At 39.7% G+C, this 26,865-nt stretch overlaps 1 protein-coding gene across 1 annotated transcript in view; it reads right to left on the bottom strand.

Moving 5' to 3' along the window:
* Nucleotides 1-22,532, bottom strand: part of USH2A (usherin) — a 388,839-nt gene extending 366,307 nt beyond the window's left edge. Inside the window, exons 1-2 of the mRNA XM_051613556.1 lie at nt 22,048-22,532; nt 16,679-16,844 (exon numbers count right to left, since the gene is read on the bottom strand). Coding sequence (XP_051469516.1) covers nt 16,679-16,844; nt 22,048-22,532 — 651 coding nt within the window. The remainder of the gene's footprint in view (nt 1-16,678; nt 16,845-22,047) is intronic.
* Between the last annotated feature and the right edge of the window lie 4,333 nt (nt 22,533-26,865).

Raw genomic sequence — 26,865 nt, 5'->3', positions numbered from 1 at the left:
GAATACACATGGAAATAAACTTTATGATACCTCATACCATCTTCGGAAACTGGTCAGTCAGTCATCAGCTGGATGCAGTAAGACCACGTTGTCACCCTCGCTGCCTGCTACCAGTTTCTGCAGTTAACCTATCACTGGGACTTAGAAAAAGAGAGGGAATAGAAATCGACAGACAGAAAAAATCCACTCAATCTTTCATCACTGTCCCATTAAACCTCTCTCTGAAATTCTCTTTTGCCATTATCATCTTTGTTTAACTTTTAAACATAAAGTGTCAGTGCTTTAGTTAAGGGCCAGAGCTTCACCTACTATAAACTGCCTTCAGCTTCAGCAATTCCATTTTGTATCTGCCAAGATTCAGACCTCAAATATGTTAAATATACTTTCTTCCTCACATCTGCTCTTTACACCTTAAAACAAGATCTCTGATGACGTGTGTGTATGCAGGATGTTGGACAATGAAGCATCTTGCACACCAGATCCCAAAAGATGAGCCAATTTGTGTCCTAACTGAACACAGAAGATAGGAACACCACTTGCAACCACCTATGCACTTGTTGGACCTTTCTTTCTCAGAGACCCTACCTTTCCCAGAGATAGGTACTCCAATGCAGCACAGTGTCTTTTTCTAAAATTTTCATATAGCTTCACTGTCTTTATGGGTTGTTATATCAACCCACTAGTTTGCCCTCCCCAGCTCCTGCTGCCTCATTCCTTCCCCTAACCACACAGTGAAAAGAAATCATCCCAGAGCCACAAAAAAAAAATAAATAAAGTTGGGGAAGAGGAGCTGTATCAACTACCTAGTTTGCAATCATGTTTAAGGGGAAAGACAGTTTAAGTATTTTGGGAGACAGACGGGAAGAGAGATTCATACCCACATTGTGAATGCTCTAAACAGTTATATCCATGCTCTGAGAAATCCAACATACAGAAAGCAGACTTGAGGAAGAAACCTCATCAGGGGACCACAGTGACAGACCTTTCTTAAAATAAAAGGGCTGGACAGGATAAAGGGACAGTAGAAGAAATGGTAAAGAACAGTGAAGGGAAAGGAAAAAGCATAAGGTCAGGAGGGGCAAGTTGTCTCTTTGCCTTTCCTTCTTTTGCCTCAGGCCCATATCGGCCTTTCCTTTTCTTGACTTAACTGGGATGAATTTTAATTGTGGCCTCTCTACGTGTTTTATACACTATGTACTCTCTACTTGTGTGGAGTGGATTTTCCATTCATCACAGGATTGCAGGGAAAAAAGTCCCAGGAGCATTTTTTCTTTTTTTCAAAGTTAGTTTTGCTAAAATCAATAACTTTAGGGCTGCTTCCTCTGTTTAGCATATACCCCACAACCATTTAAAATGTCATGATTTTATGATAATTTGATTTTGTTTCTTATCTCCATATACTGACGTCATCCACGATAACAGTGACAATATTCTATATTGTTTCAATACCAGTATAAAGGCAACAACCTTACAGCAACAGTGGAAACGTGCTCTCCCTTGTAGTTTGAACAAAGTCAATAACCTAACTGATCTCTAACAATCTCTCTTCCTACTGTCTCCTCCTCAATACCCTAATGTTCTTCAAATCAAAGTTCTGGTTTTCTTAGGGACTTGTTTTATGTCTTAAATATGTTTGTAGCTCAGGCTTTTTTTCTGACCGCCTGCAAGTTTAGGGCACAGCCAAGAATCACAAGTACATTAAATCATCTTTACCTTCTGTGCAAACAATTAAACTTAGTTTAAACTGAAGACAGACACACACACACACCAAAAAAAAAAAAAAAAAAAAAAAAAAGTAAGGTGGGAAGCAGGGGTGTTTCCTATTGCAGATTGAGTATCACCCCTTAGCAATATTCTTACATCTCTTCCAGCTTGATATTAGCTCCCCCCTTCACTAAACTGTGTATCTTGGCATTTTAAATCCCCCTTCATTTTCCTGGTTGTCTATCTTATTCCAACAATACCTTTCTTATCCTTGAAAACATGTCACTCCAATTCAACAGTCTTATTACATATGCTTCCAGCATTTGTATAAAGGATATTTTGCTTTTCTCTTTGCCCCACTTTACTTTTCTTTTTCACTATCTCCTACAGTGCTAATCTCCTCTCAAAGGGAAATAGGTTCCCTATAATCCAAGTCTTTCTTTTTGCGCATAGATCCTCTAGTTCAGCCTGAACTCCCCAAAGAACAACATATTTTTTTATTTGGTGTTTTGGTTTTTTTTTAAATGCAGGGAGGAGAAGGGGAAGAAAAAGATGGAACCCTGGAGTGCTCCTGAAGCAAATAACTCTCAGTTCAAGAACAAGCCATGTATTCATACAAATTTGACCCCAAAGAGTGAAATCAGAAAACAACTGGAAATCAGACTGATCCACAAGGTGGTTTACAGGCTTAAGACAAACTAATAGCTATTTCATTAACAAAGCCTTCAAAATGTGAAACTGCAAGCAACAGCAAGCAGAAGGATCCAAAATAAGGATCACGTATGCAATGAATTTTTTTGGATAAGGGTAATTTTAGTACTGTGTTAAAAACAGAGTGATATAACCCACACTGTCAATTATCTGATAAACAAGGCCAAAGACAAAGAAAGATCAATGCAAAAAAAGACAGCTTTTGAAAGAGTCTGTATTTTTAAAGACTTAGCATTTAAATAAGTAAGGATCATTTTCAAATAAACAGTTGAATCGGAGATTAGCAATCCTTCTGCCACAGAGTATGCATTCCAATTATGAATTGGCAATTTTCATTTAATTTTTTGTTGGTGAGTACTTCACCAGTCCTTCAGTAGTTTGAAGTAATATTAAAATGCTTAACTACAGCTCTGCCACTTTCTACCACAGCCAGCACTGTACCAATGTAAAATATTCTTTACTGCCTGTGCAAGTAAAGCTTTATCAATCTGTTACTGATGTCTCAGGACAGAAAGAACATCTCTGGGCTAGGAAATGGCAGAGAGAAACTCAGAGCTCAAAACTGCACATACAAATTCTGTTAAAAATTGAAGTAATTAACTAATAAGTTTTAACTACTATTTTAACCATCAATCAATCTCTGTTCTTTTTACATGGAAAGGTTTAACAAGTGACTCTTGTGCTGCAAATGAGTTCCAAACAATAAAACAGTAAGAGGATCATAGTCATCAGATCTGAAAATGCATGGAGAACAACAGCTTTTTTGCTGCATAATGGCTCTATTTGTCACAGAACAAATCAGATCCAACATCAGATGATCACTATAGTAACATGAAAGGAGACAAGTATTAAGGATTCAACAAGCTGCTTTTTAGCAGCTACAAGACTTACATAAAATAGACTTGCCAAAATTAATTGAAACAAAAGGTCTGAAAGTACATTTTAGACAATCTCATAACAATGCATATTTTCTTTCTGCCCCCTCCACTTAAAATACAGCACAACCACTGATTCTGAATTTTCCTGAACTACTTGTAATCATGTAAATTAGAGATGAATGTAGATGTCAAATGAAACATCCTTTCTGAATAAAGTCCCTGTGCTTCACTAGTCAAAGAATAAGCAGATACCCACACAAATGAAGGAAGCTATTACTAATGTACAATTATTAACCCTGTGTTACACCATCAGCTGCAGATTAAATTCCAGTCTTTTGAATTGATTATATGTGAAGAATTGTGCATTACCTTGCTCTGGTACAGGGACTTGTAAGTCATTCTCAAGTTTAATGCAAGAATACATTGGTTCTACAAGAGCTGAACAGCTCTGCTGGGACTAGAAGGTTGAAAATCCATCCCTCTGTCTTTTTTTGTGATGATTTACATAAAAAGAAAGCAATTATTCTTGCCCTCTGAATGCCTCACCACAAAAGTTCCACGTATCCAGTTAAGGGATTTTTCTCTTCATGGTCAAGGATCCACAAAATTCTGCCTTTGATTCCTTTCATTCCTTTCATACTCCTCCCAACAATCTTACTTCAGGCCCTTTCTTCCTCCTCTGTGCCCTGCTTTCTTCCTTTCATCACTTAACTCCTTTAGAACAGATCATTCAACTATTCCTTTGTGTTGAAACTCTCCAACACTCATATTGATGACAATTCACTGTAAGCTTCAATTTTAATTTTTAATAACTGCATTTCTCCAGTTACTAAGCATCTTACCAACAAAACTTTGCAGTAGATCCAGGCTGTGCTGTTAACTGAAAATAGACCAAACCTGACTATGGAGGGCTGTGTTTTGGTAGCTTATTGTTGGTAGCTTATTTTCAGAAAATCTAAAGGAAAAAGTTTACACAGCAGCTCCCTCAACCACATTTTGTTGGAGACAGGCCAGGATCAGCCCAGGGGATGCTGCTCAGAAAGTTCACAGCGGTTTCCTGTGCACTTTAGTATACAGGCCTCCAGTTAAGGCATGGAAAGGCCAGGGAGATTACTGATCAACAGCAAACATGAGGATGCCAATAAACACAATTTAAGGAAAAGGATAATAGCCCTTCAAATATAACATAATGCACTTAATAGTCCAGCAGAAGAGTGGTACTCCAGTTTACTTACCTGTTACATACCTAATACATACATACATAGCACACACTTCTGTTACACACCTGGAGTACTGTGTCCAGTTCCGAAGCCCTCAACACAAGAGGTACATGGGCCTGTTGGAACAAGTCCAGAGAAAGGCCACAAAAATTATTAGAGGGCTGGAGCACCTCTCCTACAAGGATAGGCTGAAAGAGCTGGTATTCTTCAGCCCAGAGAGGAGAAGGCTCTGCGGAGACCTCATAGCAGCCTTCCAGTACCAGAAGAGCCTATAGGAAAGCTGGGGAGGTTCTGTTTACAAGGGTGTGTAGAGATAGGATGAGGGGCAATGGTCTGAAACTAGAGCAGGGTAGATTAGATTAGACATCAGGAAGAGAGGGTGGTGAAGCACTAGAACACATTGCCCAGAGAGATGGTGGAGGCCTCATCCCTGGAAACATTCAAGGTCAGGCTTGAGGAGGCTCTGAGCAACCTTATCTAGTTAAAAAGGTCCCTGAGCACTGCATGGGGGGGCTGGACTAGAGGACCTTTAAAGGTCCCTTCCAACCCCACACATTGTATGATTCTATGATAATTACCTGCCTTACAAACAAAAGGTACATGAAAAAGGCACAAGTAAGTAGTAACTGTAAGAGACACTATCTACTATCAAGACCCAAGCAGGCCCCCTACAGAAGGTCAGAGAGACTTAATCTGTTGACTAGTCCTGACTCCAAAAACCACAAAAGTCCCATCAAGCTAGAAAGAGAAAGGCATGTACCTCTGAGGAAGAACTTTCAGGGTAAATATTTCAGTGGAAGCAAACAGAGGCTTACAGTGCTGAAATGTCAGATCAGAAGGAATATTGAGAGTATAATCTATGCTGCCACTGCATATAACATGCTGATTTGCCTACAGGTGCAGCAGCCTTTAACCTCACAAGATACATAGGCCATCTACAATCAGTCAATAGCAATGGTACACCTAAATAACACCAGAAAGGAGAGAGGAGATGTTCAAGATGATAATATTTTTGCTTTAATTCAGGAGGCAGAAGATCAAAGCCAGTGCTATTCTTTAAAATGTTGCCCATATCACAGAGGGTCAGACAAGGAAGGTTGCATGGTTCTGCCCACAACTGAGCAAAGAGTGTTTGGAAAAAAAAGATTTAGGTCAATTTGGAATTGAAGGTCTTCTCTGGAATAGATAGAATTGAAAAAGGTAAGTTTCTGACACGCAAAAAGGGCCAGCATATTGTTTATCAAACTAGGAAAAAAACACGTTTAGGGTAAAAAGAACTAAAAGTATCTAAGAAAAAGTCCTAACTAAGCATGTATACTTTAATGAAAGTTCACATTTTGACAAGGTAAATAAGGAAACTGTACTAAAACATACTACAGAAGCTGGTATTCCAATCTGTCTATTAAAAGAAAGAACAGCACCTTCAGATTCAAAGGGAGATCAGAAATGCAGCAGAGACAGACAGCAGAGACAGATCAAAGGACAATGCAGAAATTAAAATTATAGACATGACACGTGTCAAGGTCTTGGAGCAATTGTTCTGATAATCCATCAAATCAAGTCTACACAGGGTGAATTGGCTGGAAAAGCACATGGATAAATATTGTATGCTGGAAAAGGTAATGTGGCTTTTATAGAAGGAAATCAAGATCCAACTATGTTCAATGAAGTAGTTAAGATTCACATGGATAAAGAAGAACTGACCAATACAACACACTGGCTTTCCAGAAAGGTTTCAAACTCTGTAGAGATTAAATGGCCATATTTCACACAGAGAACAGTTTATCACTAGATAATTCCAACTATCTCTGCTATTTAACATTTTGTATATGCTTGAAAATACTGCTTAGCGAGGTGAAAAAGGAGGTAGCTAATACACGCAGCCAGTAAAGGTCAGTATTTACCTCAAAGTTACAAAAGGATCTCAAAATTGTATAGGAGCAGGCAATAAAGTAGCAGACTAAATTTGTTAACCACATGATAGTAGATGTGAGAAAAATACTCTGAACTATGTAAACATAACATTAAGTTCTGAACCATCACTGCTCAGAAAAAAGTGGTCTTGGCGTTACTATAGATAGCCATTCTCTAATGAGCAAAATGCTCAATGACAAAGAGAAAAAACATTTCTTATTGGGAAAGAAACTGGGAAAAAACCCACAAAATTTCATTGTTTAGAAATGTATGGAATAATGAGTTGTGACCCTTGCTTTCCCAAAATGACAATAATATAGCCCCACAAATTTCAGAAAAGATCAGTGAGGGTGACCAAACTGCAGAATGTAAGGAGAGATCCAGTTTATATGACATGAAATCGGCAAAAATTAATTAGCAGATGGCAGATTTAAAATAAAGAACAATTTCATACAACCATAATTGCATACGAGGAACTCACTGCCACAAGATACTAGCAATACTAAAATATAAATTAGAAAAAAGAACTTGATCATTAAGTTAAAAATGTCAGGCACTGGCTATGCAATACAGTCCAGCTTAAGTCCCTTTAAAACCACTGGTTGACAGAAAACAGGTCAGTGATCTATCTAAAAGAAAGCTGTTCCTGTGCACTGCTCCTCTTTCATACTCGGAGCATCTAGACCCACTGTCAAACCAACACAGCAGTTCTTACACAATGCAAAAATTACAGCATTAATGAGCTGAGGTACTGGAACGAGATACATGGGCAGGAGTTCTTCCCCCTCTTCCAACCCAGAACTTACTACTTTCCAAGCTAACAAGTTGTCCAGTGTCAGGAAATATTCTTTGTTTCCATGAAAACAAATGATACATGGAAAGACTTAGCAGAAGATTCCTCCTGTGGACTGCCAACAGCAGATACAGATTTTGCATTGTATGGGATCTACACATGAAATTTATGTTACCTTCCATTTTCTGCATGCACAGGTGATAATGCAAGTTGTACATAAGAGTTCACACATAAATACTGGAGGTTGCATAAAAGAATAAAATTTCATCTTTCATTTCTTGATCAGAACTCTGACTTCAGACTCTGTCTTTAAGCTACAGAAAACTGAACCAAACATAGTAATTACTTTTTAAAAAATTAACCAGGAGAAGCAGAAGCTGCTCTATTTAGCTGTACTCATGAAGTTTTTAGACTTACAAAAAAGTTTCTTGTATCTTGGGAAAACATCTACTTGGCAACTGGCAAAGCATAAAGAGGGAAGGACAACAGCTCAGTATCTGTGATCCATCTTTACCAGCAAAGAAGTTCAAACTGGTTGCCAGTTTCTGCTTGCACACTGTGCATGACAAGAACTACCTGCTGGAGAACCTTCTGCCTGCATTGCAAATGGTGTGCTCTAAATGGTGATATGCCAGTGTAGTTTCAGGTTTGGTCTCCCCAGAAAGGAATCAAATTTAAGCATATCAGTAGTGCTCTTCAGGAACACCAGACTTCTAATATACAGGAAGCAAACTCTTTGCATACACAAAACTGATAATGTAGATGTACCCTGTGAGTGTTATCATGTTTTACACCAACAGCCATACCACGTACACATCGATACTTCCAGTCTTTTAAATTTGCTCCCTACACAACTCAAGAACACACAAACAGAAGAGCAGTCATACAGCTGCAGAAGCGTACCTGAAGTTAAACCAAACAATACATATCTGGGAACCCACTTATAAGTGGTGTACACAAACTTGTATTTAAGACATTAGTTCAGAATCAAGGGTTATCTAGCTTAAACAATGTTCCTTTGCTCATGTTTCTCCCAGTAAGACTCCAGCTTTCTAGCAATCTGAAAATAGTTGATTCCAATAAACACAGTTTAATTCAGTATACTTAGGAAGAAGACTGAAAGTTATTTTCAAACTAAAAAAAAAACCCACACCCCCAAAATTCTAGAGTAGCACAGATCACTATTCATCTCTACTATACTTATTTGTATCCAAAAAATAATATAAATAAATAAATAAATAGGCAAAAAATGCACAGATGCCAAAAATACAACGTTAAGAATTGAAGGACATTTAAAGATTTGAGATGAGGGGGGAAATTAAGACAAATTATACTTAGCATAGTGTTTCCATCATTAAAAATACAATTAATTGGCTGCCACGTACTTTTGTATAAGGAAATAAACTGCTAGTAAAACAAATTGAAACTTGGATGTCAAATCTCCCCTGAAACTCTCCAGACATATCAGGCACAGCTTGTGCAAACCATAGAATACTGAGTTCTCCCAGCACTGGTCATACAAAGGATTAATTCCATTCCTACTGTATGTAATAGAGAATCTGGGAAGACTTCAGTGGAATTCACATTTGCGATTGAATAAACATGCATATTTCCAGAACTGTAGTCAAGATGGCATTGACGATACCTGTATTTTTGGCATTTACCGAAATTAAAATCTTGGCCCAGGTGAAGTTCCTCATCTTGTGTTCCCAGGCAGCTGTTAGACTGTAAATCTAAATCTGCAAATACACAAGAACTTGCCTAAACTCATATTCAGGAAAGAAAGGAAGAACTTTAAGAGACATTCTAAGTGAAGAGAAGATAGAGGTATCTAGGGAATATTCCAGTTTTCCAAGGAGCTGAAGTTACAACAAAGAGCTTCCAAATAAACCTAGAAAAGAAGTCAAACCTCCTAGAAGAGGAGGACTCCTGGATGCAGCACATAAAGTTACAAATATCAAAGAACCCCAAGGCTTCAAGTTCAGCAGCAGTATCAGAGTGGCCTGCAACAGCAGCAGAATAAATGATGAACCAGTTGCCAAGAGAGCTATGCTCATTTCTTCTGTGAACAGTTATCTAAACAGACACTCAAATACATTGTACAGACTGTAACGTGGTTTATTTCTGTTGTCTGTTGGGAACATAGCACCAACCACATGGAGAGACTGAATCCTCCAAAATATTTTCAACACACAACTGCAACTAATAGACAAGATGCTCTAATAGGTAGAATTCATGCAAAGTCTCCCCTCCCTTCTTGGGACTGACAAACTACTCTTAATAGATAGTAAGCAATGACTTCAAACATGCTTTCCACACCCTTGCTAAACTTAGGGAACGCACAATTTAAAAAAAATGCATATTTAGTAATACATACACAGGCTGTATAGAGTAAATGTTTTCCTCACTGCTTTTAAGTCTCAGGGTCTTTGCTTTTAATATAAATTTTTAAGTATTCAAAAACTTGTGCAAAAAAATAAAAGGATTTCACAAATTGGAAAAGACAAGTTTTCTCTTGATAGTCAAACAGTTATGATGTAAAGCAGTCTCATTAAATCATAAGTACTTTAACCTTTTCTTGAAAGAACTGGAAGATTTAAAGATTTATAAAGAAATTTTGCCTAAACTAGGAAATGACTCATATTTGACATGTATTGAAATGATAATGCTGATTTCAATAGGCACTCTAAGAGCATTTTCTTCCCAGGAGAGTAATTCAGTCATGGTTACCTCTCTGCATTATATTTTAAACTTACTTTCTAAAGCTTTTAATGTGCTATAGTCTGCCAAAACATGGCAGAATTACAGAGATATGATCAGGCAAAATAAAGATTACCAAAAAGACTATTTTTATAATTGCAGACACTAAATATGAAACAAATACATCAATTTGACTTTCTCAAAGAATTTCCTGTTTCAGCAGCCTTGGCTGTATCTGAAAAACATGTTTAAATTCCACTCTTCTTAATTGTTTACATAAATTCTGAAGTATCAAAAGAAAAGTGAGAGATTCTTAACAGTGACACTGAAAGAGAAGGTACATAGAGGAGATGCTGTTACTAAGTGGCACAAACCACACAATTGGCCTTATTTATGCATTGCTATGCTTTTAATTTTTTTATTTCTTTAAAAGTTATTTTTTTAAGATAACAGTTTTCCTGAGGTTTCACTTCAGTGCATATCAGATGCTTTTAAGTTAAGGCTATATAGCCTTTACTCCACTGTGTACCTTCAAACAGAGGTATTGCTAATATATACCTAAAAAGATGCAGTGATAACTATCATTAAATTAGTATCAAACACAGAAAAGGACTCTAAAAATTTCAGAAGCCTGAAGGACTTGATCCTCACCAACTGAAATCAACTAGAATAGTGGCAGTAATTTAAAAGAAATAGGATCCACAATTAATGGCATTAAAAACCACAACAGACAAAAACTGTTTGAAGTTGCAAAACAAAAGGTGAGCTCCTTTACAAATCATACACAGTGGAAAATAAAGGAAGCTATCATTAGAGAAAAATAAGTCATATTAATTGGAGAGCAGAAAAAAAATTGTCAAAATTCATATTTGTTGCAAATCCACTTCAACTTAACCTCAGTAGAACTTTTCAAGAACAACTCTTCTCAAATGTTTATTGCATATAAAGAGCAAATAAATGGATAGCCAACAGCTCTGTCAGCAATACATCACATATTAAGAAGGCTGCATGAACTATTAAAAAATATGAAGTTACTCTTCGACTGCTGGCATCTAGTCTCAAGTACCTTTTTCAACAGCCCATTCCAAGACTGCTAGTGACCGAGTCCAACATCCTGCTGGCAACAGTTGTTACAGTAGCAGTGCAGGAAAAAGGCGGGGGGAGCGGCCAGGGGGAGCGGGGTGGGGGAAGAAAAATTCCCACAGTTCATCTTTGTAACAATTGGTTGAATTCAGCTGCTTTTTTGCCTCCCCATGCCCCAGGATTACAAACAAGTTGCTTTGAGCAGTATCTATAGTCAACTGCCCCCCCCCCCCCACAAGCATTCCCTTCGACCCTAAAACTTTTTATGAGTTGTCACATCAATGCTAAACTGAACTCCAGATAGAGAAAATCTGACACTTTTACTTTGCCTGAAAATCAGTTTTCTCATCAAAAAAAAGCTGAGGTTAGACAGTGATGAGCCATCTCTAGTAAATCCACACTGCATTTTATGCCCTTTTTCATTTTAGCTGCACATCTTTATCTATTCCTTCAAAGATCTTCCCTAAATCCTCATATGCCTCTGTGTCAAGACAAATAGGTCTGCATTGCCAAGATCCTTTTCCCTTCCTTGTTGCACAGGCTCTGGCTGGGATGGAGTTAACTTTCTTCATGCTGTGTTCTGAGTTGTGGCTAAAACACCAGTCTTTTGGCTATTGCTGACAAGTATCAAGCCTCTCTCTTTTTCCACCCCTCCCGTTATCCAACATCGGCAGTAAGCTACGGTTGGGCCAGTAAATTCCACACTGTATAACCTCTTGCTTAGCAAATAAACCTGAGGTAGAAGGACTTTGGGGAGACAGAGGTCTTACTTCTAAGGTGGCTGCTGCTTAGAGACTGGCTGTTACCCAGATTGTTTTTGCTCTGTGACTGTTATCACTATCCTTATTGAAAACAGAAGTATTAATTTAGTTTGGAGACCTTACTCAAAACTTCTTTAATCTAAAGCACATAATCACTCTACAGAGGTTTTGCCTTCTTACACCAAAAAAAAACCAAAACACACACAAAAAAACCACAAAAAAACCACAAAACCAAAGAAACCCATAAACACCCTCAAGAACCTTTTACCATTTAACAATCTTTGCAAAGTCTAACTGACCTTGACATCTGCATAGTTTTATTTCTATTCCTACATAGCATTGTCTGTGAATTTGCTTCCCCATTCCCAGTGCTTGTAGATTCTGCCATCTCTAACTGCAAAGGTGCTTATTCACTCAGATAAGCCTGGGCATCACATCTCAAATTTTTACCTTTGTTAAGAGCATAGTTTCCTCTTAATTCTATTGTATTTATTTTAAATAACATCCAGGCTTTTTTTCTATTCAATCTCTGGGCTTCGCATTTCACCTTATTAAAGTAGTCCTATTTGTTTCTTCTCTCTGAAATTCAAAAGGGTACCTACAGAACCAAGGAACTGCTTATTCTTCTATTCTGTCTGAATCTAGTTATGAATACTCAACAGTATTTTTGATACCTATGTCTCTAACAATGCCCTCATCACTTAACAAAACTGGTATCCAGACTTCTCCTTCAGTGATTAGTTGAAGCAGCCTCTCATGCAGAACACAGAGGAATGTTTTGGCCCTGCTCTAGTGAGTACAATTTTAATTTCCCAGCTATAAACTGGAGAAATAAGTCTCTGCAGTGACACATTTCTTAGTTGCGAATCTCTCTAACGAATTACACATCTAAATCGAAACCAAATTATTTAAATTCCTAGAGCAACTCAGTAGAATTCATTTACTAGCCTTCTCTTCCCCTAGAATTATTTTATTCCAAAGAAATTATTTTCAATCTTTGCCATCCTTTTTTCTTTTCCTCCCTCTTATCATTTAATTACTATTTGGTGCTATTCCACCATTTAGCTTTCATTTTTATCAGTCCTGAATAGGCATATGCTCCTATACCTGAATCCCAAACATATTTGCCATCCTACCATATTTCTGCTTTCTCTAAACTCAGTTTCACATCTGGAACCAGTACTTCACACTCCTCTATCACTGTGTCTGTTGCTTAGCATTTATGCACAAATGCACAGTCTTTCCTACTGACTACAGGAACTCCACTGCTTGCAGGCTTCCAGCTCCTACTGACTGCTTAGCTTTGCAGGAGTTTAGCCCATATCAGTATGCCATTAAGCACATCTGTGTCCAGAGGTGGACTTGGACCCTAGCTACTTGGCAGAGCAATCTCTCTCATGGTCAACTACATCACTGACACACTCTTCACAAACTACAACCAACCTGCTAAAGTCTAAACACAAAAATTGACCAATCTGTCCTGAACACTTAACAAAACCAAACCCTAGACCCTTCCTTAGCTGTTATTTCTATCATCAACTTGCCTGGCAAAGCCCTGCACTTCAATCTCCAATTCTTTGGTTGCAACCACTGGGTGTGCCAGTTAGTTCACCCCTGTCCTTGGTCCATTCATTGTCACAAACAAGATGCACACGTTTCCTGACAGCCAACCGTAAGGATTATGTGTTGTTTTTTTTTTCTCAGGGGCAGACACTCCTGTATGGTAACTGTATTAGTAAGTGATAGCATGCAGTAAAAAACTTTTGTCCAGAATCAGACTCACCCCAAATTAGATATATCTGTAATTTGATCTGTAACTATTTTGACCCACTGTTGCCACCTGCGTTTCTTACACAGACCTAAACCACCAGAGAATTTAAGTTGAAAGCTACACTGTTAAAAAGTTTTGTAGTATCAAGGAAAACAAAGTCCAAGCATGCTTCATCTACCAGAAAAGTCATTCATACTGAAGACCAGGAATATTAATTGCAGCATTTAATGCTTCTAATTTAGGTTTTTGAGAAACCAAACCAACCATCAACAGGCTAGATTCCCATACCTCTGGCATACATTTAAAACATTTTCATAATAAATAAGAGCTATTATCACACACATCTTCAGTTATCACCAGTATGTGAATTGTATTACCTAAAAGTTGTAAAAGTACACAGTTTTAAAAAAAATTATCTGAATAGTTTGTGCCTATGTTTCCTGCACAGAGAATATAATTTCTTTATGAGAAACTTTCTTTAACATAGCAGCATTACATCCCAATACTCCCCCTCTTAAACTCACAGAGGAGATTTTAATGGGTCCTAGAACTCCAAATGGCAATGCAGCTATTTGCTACTGGTTTTTTTTATGATTACACTTTCCACATATACAAGTTTTGTTACCTGCATGAAAATATATTCCGCTTTTTCAACTTTATCAGGAACAGTATTCAGTTACTCCATAAAAGAATGTTCACAAACATTGTTTTCTTTTAGATCAAAAATCATAGCAAGCAAACCATCAAACAAGTCTGAATAGATTATTTTTTACATCAGGACACATCATCCAACTCTGGCTAGATTCCCAATAAAAAGAATGCCAAACAATGTTACAAATTCTGCAAAGTACCTAAGGTGCTGAATCTAATATTAGTTAAACCTCATAGCTTGTGGCTAAACATCACAGGGGCATATATGACATTCCACATCCAACAACAATTTCTTTTTTCTTTCTGTAGAAGGAAGTTATATAGCAACTTCACTAACAGCACCAGACCTACTTCAAAACCAGCACGGCTGTAGGATGACTGCAAACTTTCCTAATACAGTAGTCACAGAGCTCAATGTTACAGCTTATCTTTGCTAAAAGATAAAGGTTATGCCTACAACAGTGACACAGAACTGAGATCACCAACCCTTTACAGGTATTAGAGGCAGTTTGGCCTCAAGGCGACAGCATGGAAGTCTATGTGGTTTGACCTGGGAAACGAGGAAGTAGTAGTAGCTCATTATTGCACTCAGCCCCCTCTGCTGTCTCTGCTCCAGGGAGCTCACATACAGCCCACAGAAGGGTGTCTCCTGCACGCTGCAGTGCCCACACCTAACACACGGGCATTGCATGGGGGGAAGGCTGGTTAGTCGGAGAAGTCGTACTTGTGGTAGGATCAGGTGAGTTGTACTTTTACCTGTAAACTCCAGGCTCTCCCATTGCCTTTAACTAAAATTACTAATACCTATAAATCTATGTAGTGCTTTATCTTAAAAAGATCTTAATCAGCTTAAGAAAACACCTATATTCAAATACATATTATCACGTTGTATAAAAATACATAGTAATCAAATACTATTATTGCCTGAAGACACTTCTGTATGATTTTTACTTTTGCATATTTTGGTCTCCCTCATATTCTCATTTATCATTTATTACTCCATTTATAGAAAAAAAAGAATGCTTTGGGACAGCTGATCAAAGAAAAAACAAAACAAAAAAACAACCCCAAACATCTTTGACTAAAGTTTCATAGACAGACCTAGTGCTGAACAGATCATACCACAGCCACTATCATCTTTAATGGGAAGCTGAATCCTACAATACCACAAATCACAGAATGTAAGGTTCTACCCTGAGCTCAGAAGCTTTGGAGTCCCGTTAAAGGTCTACAAACTACACTTCTTTACTCCTGCTACGTATTGAACAACTTTCCCCCCAAAAATTAAAAAACAAATTCCACAGAGTGCTTGAGGGTTCTCTGTAATACAATTTAAGATACGTGTGTGTGTTTAAATCCAGTCCTTTCACTCTTCACTTTGCTAGCCCAGGCTTTAGCAGTTTCTGAGGCTAGTACAAAATGTGGCTGACAGCAACAGCAGTAATATAGCACCCTTGGAGTGTTTGAAGTGTAAAGTTCATTAGTTCTACCTTAAGGTCACTCTTTTAATCCAACAGCCAAAATCTTATTCACACTACCATGATGCTATACTGGAAAAAAAGAAAACTGCAAAAAAAATCAAGACATCAGCTGACATACTACTTACAAGTGACAAGATCAGCACTAAAAATACAAATCACAGTCAATACCTTTTAGCAAGTTTCAAGAAAGCAGCAAAACTATTCCTGATTGTGCCATAATCCAAGTGAAATTTAATAGAACGGATGAAGGAAATGAAGGAGAAGATAAACATTTCAATACCTGATAATTTTGTTTTATAATTATTAGTTGAACTTGGCTTACAAATAGAAATTACGAGAGTGTCTGTTGGGAATTACAAAACATGCAAATAACTGAATTTTAATTTCTTCTGTGTTTGTTTACTGATTTTCATACATACAGTATAAATTTTAACAAACTCAATTTTGATTTATCTTCAGTGGATATTTGTACAGTTATTAAAAAGCTACATCAACAAAAGATTTTCAGAACACAAGGATTGTGTTTTAACAATTCTGAATCATATTTTTAAAATAAGAGGTAATAGCACTAACTTACTAGCTTGATTGAACCTATAGAAGCTCATACATTATCAGTGTAGGAAGTTTTTAAAATTAAATGTGACACACCTCTGTAAGATAAGTACATTAGCACATATGGATGAGAAAGACATTCTCTTTTTTAGGAAATAATCTCAGAGACCCAACACTTATCTAAAGTGATAGAAATAAGCAGCTTCTCTTCACTGCAAATACTTGTGTTCTTAAGACTGGGAATTTTCAGTCTTGTTTGTTCAGAAAAACAGGCACAGCATTTCCTTCCAGTGCTAAATTAGCAAATGCCTTCAAAATGAGCCCCCAAATTAAGATCCCCACCTACAAGACTCAAAAGTTACAATTTACATCCCACAGTTTACTCTTTTATATTTATACAGTTATACCATTCTCAAACAAATGTCGTATTTCAACAAATATTAAATGTTTTTTACTCACCTGCACACTAAGATGAATCCATTTCTTCACAAGAATTCTCCCCAGTGTCATTACTTTTATTGGTGGCTGCAAACCATTTACTGTGCGATAATAAAACATGGTCTCTTTCTCAGAGATTGTGAGTTTGAACACAGTCTGCCCATCAATAGCCTTTTCTATCACACACCTTTGGAAATAACCAAGAAAAACAACATAAGGTCAGAGGCACACACATATACACATTCTCGCCAAGGTGCTATCCTGTAAAGTGATGCTAACCAGAATGTATTAAAATAAACGTTAAAAATACAGCTCTTGAAAATATGCTCAGTGACAGTAAAAGTCACAGGATGTACTCCATGTAAAAGAACTTTAACAAAGATACTTAGCACATGCAACCCCAGTCCACTTGGGGGTGGAAGAGGGGTCCGCTTTGCATCCTCTCCTCTGGATGACAGAAACTATGGTGGCTGACCAGAACGTCACAGGTGTCTCCTGCCCTTCCTGTACAAAGCTGTGCAATACAGTACATCCTGTGAAGGCACTCACATTTTTCTTGGTTTAACGAGACAAATGCATTATAAACACAAAAAGCAGCACGAATTACATGTTCTGGAAATAATTCTTCCATCTTTCTACCAAATCTGTCCAGGTAAGGGGGCAACGCCACCAGCTTCCCCTACTCTCTCCCTTTGAAACACCCTGCCTTTAACCTAAGAGAACCAGTGCAAGGCAAGAAGGCTATCCAGCTACTTATTAGGTTTTATCCCCACAAAGATTTCACATCAATATCAAATACAACACTGACATATAAGGTACAAAGAATACCATCTATAGCAACTGATGTTGCACATCTAGCTGCTGAAATATTTTGGCCAATCCAAACACTATGATGTCAAAGGTTCTGAGGAAACATAGGCTTCATATGCTTGTGAAACAGCTATGTATTTTGTTAAGGTAGTCCTCAGGGCATAAAAAATTACAAAGTACTACATTTCCATTTCAGCTGCTTGAGAAATCCAGTCCCCAATTTACTGACCCATGAAAAGCCAAGTATTTTAAGTTACACAAGACTAGATTAGTGTATTAAGTCACAAGAGAAGCATATAAAACTCGAATGAGACCAGATTTACTTAGACTTCTTTCAGAATAGTAATAATAATAATAATAATAGTAATAATAATAATAATAATAATAATAATAATAATAATAATAATAGCACTTATCTACCAATAAAGATCTTCACCTACTACAGATTTATAAAAGTATTAAAAAGGCTGTTCTTTGATACTGCTATTATTCACTAATTTATCTTTAAATCCAAGAGAAAAATTAATTCACTGTAACTGTTACCATTTTTAGGCTGCTGGAACGTTGTCAATAAACAACTTGCAAAATGCAGGCTTCTGTTTTCCAAACCTTACTAAAACCACATTTCTTAATATATTGTCGACTGGTCTTTTCAATATTTTGTTTGCTTGTAAATATGCTAGTTTTGCTAGATAATAAATGTGAGGGAAGGCTCAGCTAAGTAGCAAAATATTTAGGAACTGGATTTACCCAGTTCCTGGATAAACAATAATTGGATAATCCAGTTCTTTGTTTGGTCTAGTTATCTAAAACAAACATCCCCACATTGTTTTTATCCCCAAAGGTGTCATGACTTTAAGAAGAGAAGTGACCTTGATTTACATCACTTTGAAAACTGGAAAGAACAAATGTGAATTGTGACTCACTACAGAAAGACTTAAAATTAAGAGGCAGAAAGAAGTAGAGGGAGGGGACAAAAAAAAAAAAAAAAAAAAAAAAAAAAAAGGTGGGGGAACCAACAATAGGTGAAATAGGCATAAGCATTGCTTCCAACTCTGAGCACAATTTTCCATTCCAGCCATGATTACAGAAAGAAACCACTGTTCTTGGTGAAGTTTCCAGCTTCTCACAGCTTGCAGTCCCACAGAGCCAATTCCTGACCATGTAATTCTCTATGGTGAGGATGGAGGGAGAAAAAGCAGTGGGTGATCCCCACACATTAACTAAAGCACTTGCAAATAGGAACATCTGCATAGGTTCAAAATCAGACATATGGTATCTTAAGTCAACTCTTCTTTTCAGACTAACATAAAACATATGAAAGGATATAAAGCAATAGGGTAGGATTTTAATTCTTTAAATAACATTTTTAAAATACATTTATTGCCCACTTCACAATCAGGCCATTCCCCCTGACCCTTTTGCATGTAAAAGGCCCCAGCTCATTTCTCTCCCACCACCAACGTCATCTGGTCATCTAACTTCCAGTTAGCCCAGTTCATGCTAAATTCATATAAATGGCCTGTAATGATTACTCATATAAGCTAAGCTTCTACTTACATTCTTGTCCTATTCCATTGTCAAGGGTTGTAATCATACACCATTTCCTCTGTTGTGCTAAGGCTTACTTACAGGCTATGCACAGGCTTTCTGAAAGCATTGATATTAACTGGTGAATACATGGAGTAAGAGAGGAAACATGGGGAAAGAATGAAATTCAGGGACAAGAACTCCACTCACTTATTGCACTTACTGCCTAAAGGGAAAGTAAACTTAAAGACCAGAGTACATGTCAGTGTTTTCTCACTATTCTCTTGCTTTTCTTCAAGATTTCCAATATGCAGTGACTTAAAAGTGTATCTACAAATAGCTGTAATATAGATCTTAGAATAATATTATAATATATATTATACAATATATATAATGTGTATAATATTATATAATAATATTATATAATAAATAAACCCATAACATGGTCTGATTTTTCTCTCTCTTTGCATGAAAGTGTATTCTTTCCCAGATTCACATAAGAAAACTTGGTACATGAAACTGATGAAGAAAATTCTTGGTCCCTTTGATTATCCACATATATTTGCCCCCCTAGAATGTCACAATCTTTAAATGTCCTTCAGACTTTGGATCCTCACATCAGTATCACTCTCTTCAGCCAACACAGTAACTTCTGGCAGAAAACTCCTGCTATTCTCTTACACTGACAGATGCCTAACAAAGGAATGTCAGTCTTTACAAGGATGCAGTGGGATACTGTACAGCAACACTCCTGTCTTCTTTCCGAAGCGCTCTCCAGCAGCCAGACCATGTAACACTCAGCATAAAGAAACACATTTGTGTAGCATATCCAAAAGCTACATGGGTCTACTGTACTTGATGTAAGAGCACTCTGCCAGTAAACAGAATACCTTGTTGAACTTCCAATTATTCTACTGGTAAAATGAGCAGCTGGTTCTGGCTCATCTTCCCAGTGTTTTGGTGGCAATGCAAAGACTTTGTTAGAACAGTTCCATGAAGTCCCTCTGCTGTGATAATGGGGTTTAAAAGGTCTCGCAAACAACATCTAACAGGGACAATTCCCTGACAGGGACTGCAAAAAGTAGGACATCTGGCAAGTCAAACTCCTTCTGCCAACCTGAAGGACTCGCTAAGCCAATACACTAAAAGCATAAACATCTTAGTTCACTGTTAAACGATTTCTCTTTTGTAGGATGCCTCCTGAGTCGAGCTGCAGTGGCTATTCATATGCAATTACTGTTTCACCATAACTGGAGCTCTGTACGCCTTTTATGAAGAAAGGAAAATTAACACACTTTCTGTGAAGAGTGGAAAAAAATAGTCTAGACAGTGGAATAACTGTTGTCCAGCTTCCATTTTCAAGACTGAGCCCTGCCACTGTCATTTCTACGTGTTAAGTTTCAGCAATCTCACAAGCCCGAAAACTTAAGTGATGTATTACAAAAAATGAACAAAAACTTTTACATTTTAAAGTGATCTATAAAACCCACTGAAGAGGAACATGTACATTGTGTAATTATTAACACAGAAGCAGTTGGAGGCTAATGTTTTACACTAGTCAATGCATAATCAGACATCAGTAGAGTATGGTGTACGCACAGTGCTTAATCATTTGAAACTAAGGATATACTTTTCATTGTTCTAGGTGCCATGCAAGGAAAAGCCTATGCTATTGACAAAATAGCTTGACAGACCTCACTCCATGCATGCATCACTGCAACAGCTTGCTGGAAATTAGCAGGACATTTCTACTTCAAGTTAGGCACATGGTCTGCTGAACAAGATAGATATGCTCATTCATGTGGGGACATGAAGTCATGGCATAGGACAATCCCAGGAATGGCCTCTCTAGCATTCAGGCTTCAAACATTATACACAAAATGCTGTCTATAAAAACATTAGGCCAAAGTTCCAGGGACATTTTTATATATATCTTCAGCTGAGCTGATTTCACTTAAGCTCAAATTAAAGTCACTTTTGCTCTGCAGAACTTGGGTTATTATTTTCTTTCTTAAGAAAAGGTAAATATTCTTGTATAAAACAGATTATAATTTTACACGTATCATAATTTTAGACATTTCTATCATTTCTGGTGATTTTCACACCCCTAGACCACTTAAAACAACAGCATGCAAAACAAGTATAAGAATGCTACGACAGAGCAGATCGTTATTTTCATTCTAAGAACAAGATACGAGCACAAGTACAAAAACTTTTGTGACACATACTCTGAAGGAACATACTGTACTTTTTGTGTGCTTCACTTCAAAGAGGATCTGCACAACCAGGGTAAGAAAAAGTAGGAAGCTCTGCATTTTGCGATAGATACTGAGAACTTTTTTTGCAGGATTTGTGATGTATTTTTCAAATGCATTATAGTAAGGCCCAGAAGAGCCAAAGGGTAACATGTAACAGCAGTATTTGCTAAAATTTGTGACATGTAGGCAAATAAGAGCAAGCATGCCGACCCACATCTATTTTGTGAACACCTAGTGAAACTTCACTAGCAATTTGAGCCGTGGAATCTTCTGTTAAAGTAGCAACACAATCTTTCATTCAGTCAACATTCCCCAGATCTTCCAGAAAAACTACGACAACTCTTCTATAGCTCTGAAATATTAATTTGGAAGCTCTGGAAGTCTTCCTTTTTCCTTATTAAGGAGTAAACTTGTGTTGGGAGATTTTAGATTACATTTTTCCACCATGAAAGCAGCAACAGTACAAACCCTTGACAACGTTTTGCTAGCAGCTTGGAGAAGAAGGAAAGTGAATAAGAAATAAAAATTAATTTTTTTAAGAACAGACATGGATATTACATATGAATAGTTCCCACTGAAAGCAATTGGAGCATCCTATGAGTCAACACCACTGAAACTAAACCTCCTTGCCTTGACATCTGCAAAGACCTCAACCTAAACACGGCTTTAAAACGTCATGGTTTCTCACTGTACCTTTTTAAAATTTAAAATAGCTGGCTAATAATGACCATGACTACAATGATCAATTTTTTTAAGAGCACCAGGAAAGTAAACACCTTCAATACTACTTACATTACACCTTCTTGCTCAGGTTTCAACCATACAGTTAACGTAAATGAAGCTGCAAGCCTCAGAGAACGGGGAGTAGAGAAGCAATCCTTGTGATTACGAAAAATAAAACTGGAAGCATTGCCGAAGGACCCTGGATGCAAGTCCCTTTTGTCCTCTGTGATACAGGTACCAAGGCCTTCTGAAAGAAGCAGTTTGTAGGAAGATGGTGACGACCTGTATGGGCACTCCTGAACACATAACCTCTGGGTGCAGGATATAATACTTTCAATAGCTACTGAGCTATGACAAAAAGTACTTGGATCTGGCAGCCCGCAAGTGGCTTGAGTTGGCACAATTGACACGTTCTTGAAAGCTCCCACATTCTCAAGCCTAGGGAAATGTCCCTGAGAGCTCACCAACACAAAGGAGCCATAATAAGTTAAGATTAATGTTTCAATAGCATGAAACAAGAAACGACACCTCAAGGAAAGAGCCCAGCAATTCATGTTTACAAAAAAGCTCCTCCTGATTAAAGCATCTGTAAATAAATAATGATGTCCATGTCAGTAGCAATGTCCTCAGGTGGTAGGCTTTAAGAGTTTATGTAGCGTTTCATCTTCAAAACACCCATGCAAGGACTCGGTCACAGGGGACATCTATGTCTTCTGACCAGCGAAACACACGTGAGTGACAGTCGATACCTGCAAACCACAGAAAACAGACACAGTCTGTGGGAGGAATGTGCGTTTTTGCACCAACAGAGGCTATGCCCCACCAGGCGTTTTAAGGGTTTTAATTCTTCTTCGGCATTTCCACCAGCAGGCAGGCCCACCTGCACACCTTCGCTGGCCACAGCCAAGCCGTCTCTCCGAGTAAGGGCAACAGGACCAGGCCGACTCAGACCCGCAGACACTCAGGGCTGAGCAGAGTTTATCCCGGATCTGTCACATCACACAAGGCCGACGCTCAGCTTGACATTTTAAGGCAGTGAGAGACAGAAAAAGGCAGCACCGGGCACGCAACTTCCGTGCCTGAACGCCCTTCCCGAGGGTTTCGAGCTAGCTCCTCGAATCTCACGGGTACAGTCTCCCCGCTTCTTACCTCTGCGTTACACCGCTACCTGGGGAGCTGTTCAGCGCCGCCTCCCCCGCGCTGCTCCGGGGTGCGCCGAGGGACACCCCGCTGCCCCCGCGCTCTGCCCACCCTTCCCTCAGGCGGGCGGGCCCGTTCCGTGCCTTACCCCGCTGCCCACCTCACGCTGCTCCTCTCAGCGCTCGGCAAAGCCGATTACAGCCACGTTCCCCATCTGTCCCGTGTGGACCTTTCCCACAGCGAACGCCCGCGCTGGGGCGCACCGGCGGGATGGGTCGGGGGGGGGGGGGGGGGGGGGGCAGGCAGCGAACAGCGCGACGGCGGCCGGTCGGTCGGTAAGTTGATTTACCGCTATTCACTCCGCCCAGGAGAGGAGAGAAGCGAGAGGAGCGGCCCGGCGGCTCCCCCCGGCAACGCCGCCCGCAGTCGCCCGGCAACGCCGCGGCCTCCCGCCTTCCCCCCCGCGCCGACCCGCCGCGGCCCGGGACGGCGCCGGCCCCGCCAGCCCGGCCCTTCTCCGCCGCGTTTTAAAGCGGCAGCAGCAGCCCGGGGCGCAGGGCTTCTGCCTTTCTCCCCCCAGCCCGGCCCGGGTTAGCTCTACACGCACCCAGCCCTTCCCTGGGAGGAGCAGGGCAGCCCGCTGGGGTGCGCGGTGTGAAGTCTTTCAGGCAGCCGCCCGTCGCCTCCGGAGGGGCAGGCCCCGGCTGCCCTCAGGCCCGGGCGGGTCTGCGGGGCAGCCCTCCGTGGTTCAGCGCCTCTCAGGCCTGCTGTGGGGCGCGTCTGTAGAGTCTTGGAAGCGACGAGTGAGTTGTCTCTGAGCCTGCTCAAGTTTTAGTGTCTGATGTTCACTGAGTAGGGAGCTTGCAGTCAGAGGACCGACAGAAGCGCACGAAGAAGGGCAGGTAAGTGCCGTCGCCACACTTCCCACAGCAGAAAAAGTGCCGAGGAGGAAGCACCGTCAAGGCCTTTAGACGTTTTTGACAGGAACCTTAATTTTCTCACTTTGGTACGTCTATGCAAAGCAAACACAAACAAGCTGCGAAGTTGTTGTCGGTGAGCTGAGCATGAGCTGCAATAGCTTGTTTATATGTATTTCTGGACAGAGAAGCACCAATTAATATCTCCCCTGAGGATATATCAAGCATCTATAAATTTTATCTTTATTGTGGAAGTTGCAATGAGCTGCAACCTGGTTGGTATCTTTCCTGACAATTCTGTTGAAATAGCCTCCAGTAATGTGTCACCTTAGAATGTTTGGACTTCTACTAGATACATAGTAACAAATTTTTCTGGCAACATATACAATTGCTAAGAACTCATCCTCTGTCATAACTCTCAATGCGTTTTAACAAGCCCTTCATCCCACATCAGACAAGTTCCTAATCTGTTCCTGGAACATCTCTGCTTTAATACTGATCTTTTTCCTAAGGTCGTAAAAGATAAACAGTAATTCCTGCTAAAGTGCAACTAGTCACTTTGCAATGTTTCATGTTCTGCAAGTTATGAAGCATCATAGTATTTAAGATGTGGCCTCATCAGAACGATGGGGCATGATCACTCCTCCAGTCCTGCTGGCCACACTGTTTCTCATGCAGATCAGGATGCTGTTGGCCTTCTTGGCCATCTGGACACACTGCTGGCTCATGTTCAGCTGGCTGTCAGGCAGCACCCCTAGGTCCTTTTCCACTGGGCAGCTTTCCAGCCACTCTTTCCCACACCTGCAGTGTTGCCTGGGGTTGCTCTGACCAAAATGCAGGACCCAACACTTGGCCTTATTGAACCTTACACAGTTGGCCTCAGGTCATTGATCCAGCCTGTCCAGGTCCCTCTGCAGAGCCTTCCTACCTTCAAGGAGATCAACACTCCCACCCAGTTTGGTGTTGTCTGCAAACTTACTGAAGAAGTACTCAATCCCCTCATCTAAATCATTGATAAAGATATTGAACAAGGCTGGCCCCAAAATTAAGCCCTGTGGAGCACCACTGGTGTCTGGCTGCCAACTGGATCCAACTCTGTTCACTACAACTCTGTTTTTGGCCACTTGGCCAGTTTTATCATCCAGCAAAGCATGAACCTGTCTCTGTCATGATCTGCCAAGGCTTTACTGAAGTCTAGATAGACAGCATCAACAGCTCTCCCTCATCCACCAGACTGGATCACCTGGTCATAGAAGGAGATCAGGCTGGTCAAGCAAGACCTGCCCTTCCTGAACTCATGCTGGCTGGCCCTGATCCCCTGGCTGTCCTGCACTTGCCGTGTGAGCGCACTCAAAATTAACCTCTCTGTGATTTTCCCTGGTACCGAGGTCAAGCTGACAGGCCTGTAGTTCTCTGACTCCTCCTTTGGGCCCTTCTTGCAGATGGGTGTCACATTGGCAAGCCTCCAGTTGTCTGGAACCTCCCCTGTTGACCAGGACTGTTGATAAATCATAGAGAGGCTTGGCGAGCTCCCCTGCCAGCTCCCTCAGTACTCTTGGGTGAACCCCATCCAGCCCCATAGACTTGTGTCTAGGTGCTGTAGCAAGTCCTTAACTGCTTTCTCCACCTCAGCACATGAAGCATTTCTGGATAAATACAGTTAAGCTTATAGGCTACCACAGTGCGGTCAATAATGCAACAGTGAGAACACTTGCACATCAAGAACAAACCAGGTCTAAACTACAGTGGAAAGAACAAACAGAAAACAATGCAGTAATGCCTTCTCAGGACATCAAACAACATGGGAACTGCTATGAGTCATGAAGTATGCACCTAACAAAAGTGGGATCTTACCAAGAGACCAGAGATATCAGACTATGACTTTTATGTATCGAGCAACCAGCAAGGCCTAATCCGAAAACCCTTGCACGTCTAACAGGAATCTGAACAGAAATTCAGAGCACATTCATCACCAAATACACTTTCTCACATATTCTGCAAACACTTGACAGCCCCACCTGCTCCCAGGTACATCACAGCATCATTCATAGTCAGGGCTCAGTTTGGGAAAATGGCCCTGGCTCATGTTACATCCTCTGTCGTCAAAGATAATCAGCCCAGCAGAGATCATGATATTTCCGTTATATATTTCATCCAAATACACAAGACAATAGTACAAACCTTTCAAAACTGCATTACAGGCCAAAAGCACAGTTATCCAGGTCAAGGATCACTATATTTTTGTCAAGGACACCATTATTCATCAGGAGTAAAATGAATAAACTACCTGCAGAAGATTAAATAGATAAGAAAGCATCTGTAGGCCTTTGCAGCCAGGAACAGGCATGCTGCACGTAAAACTGTACCACAAACAAAAAACCTGAGAATTATTTTGTGGGAAATGTAATGGATCCTCTTTGCTGGAGTGTTTTGAAGGCTCTTTAATATACACAGATGAAAACAGGGAGTCCTGCTAGGCAAGCAAGTGCAATTGATTCTCCTGAAGAATTCCTTTTACCCACTTATCAGAAGCAGAATTGCAGCACATAGAAAATTACCTAATTCAAATGCTTCAAGCTTTTAGTTACAACTGTTCATCTCATCAGAAAATAAAGCCTTCAGCAGCTGTTCTAAGCCAAATGTATTCCATAGGAGAATCTGCCCTGCATCAGAAAGTTGTGACATAGCAGGTCGAAGGAGGTTCTCCTCCCCCTCTACTCTGCCCTGGTGGACCCACATGTGAAATATTGTGTCCAGTTCTGGGCTCCCCAGTTCAGGAGGCACAGGGATTTACTTGAGAGTCCAGCCAAGGGCTACAAGGGTGATAGGA

This window comes from Apus apus, chromosome 3, assembly GCF_020740795.1.
Source record: "Apus apus isolate bApuApu2 chromosome 3, bApuApu2.pri.cur, whole genome shotgun sequence".
NCBI classification, from domain to species: domain Eukaryota; kingdom Metazoa; phylum Chordata; class Aves; order Apodiformes; family Apodidae; genus Apus; species Apus apus.
This window is presented reverse-complemented; position numbering and strand designations above follow the sequence as displayed.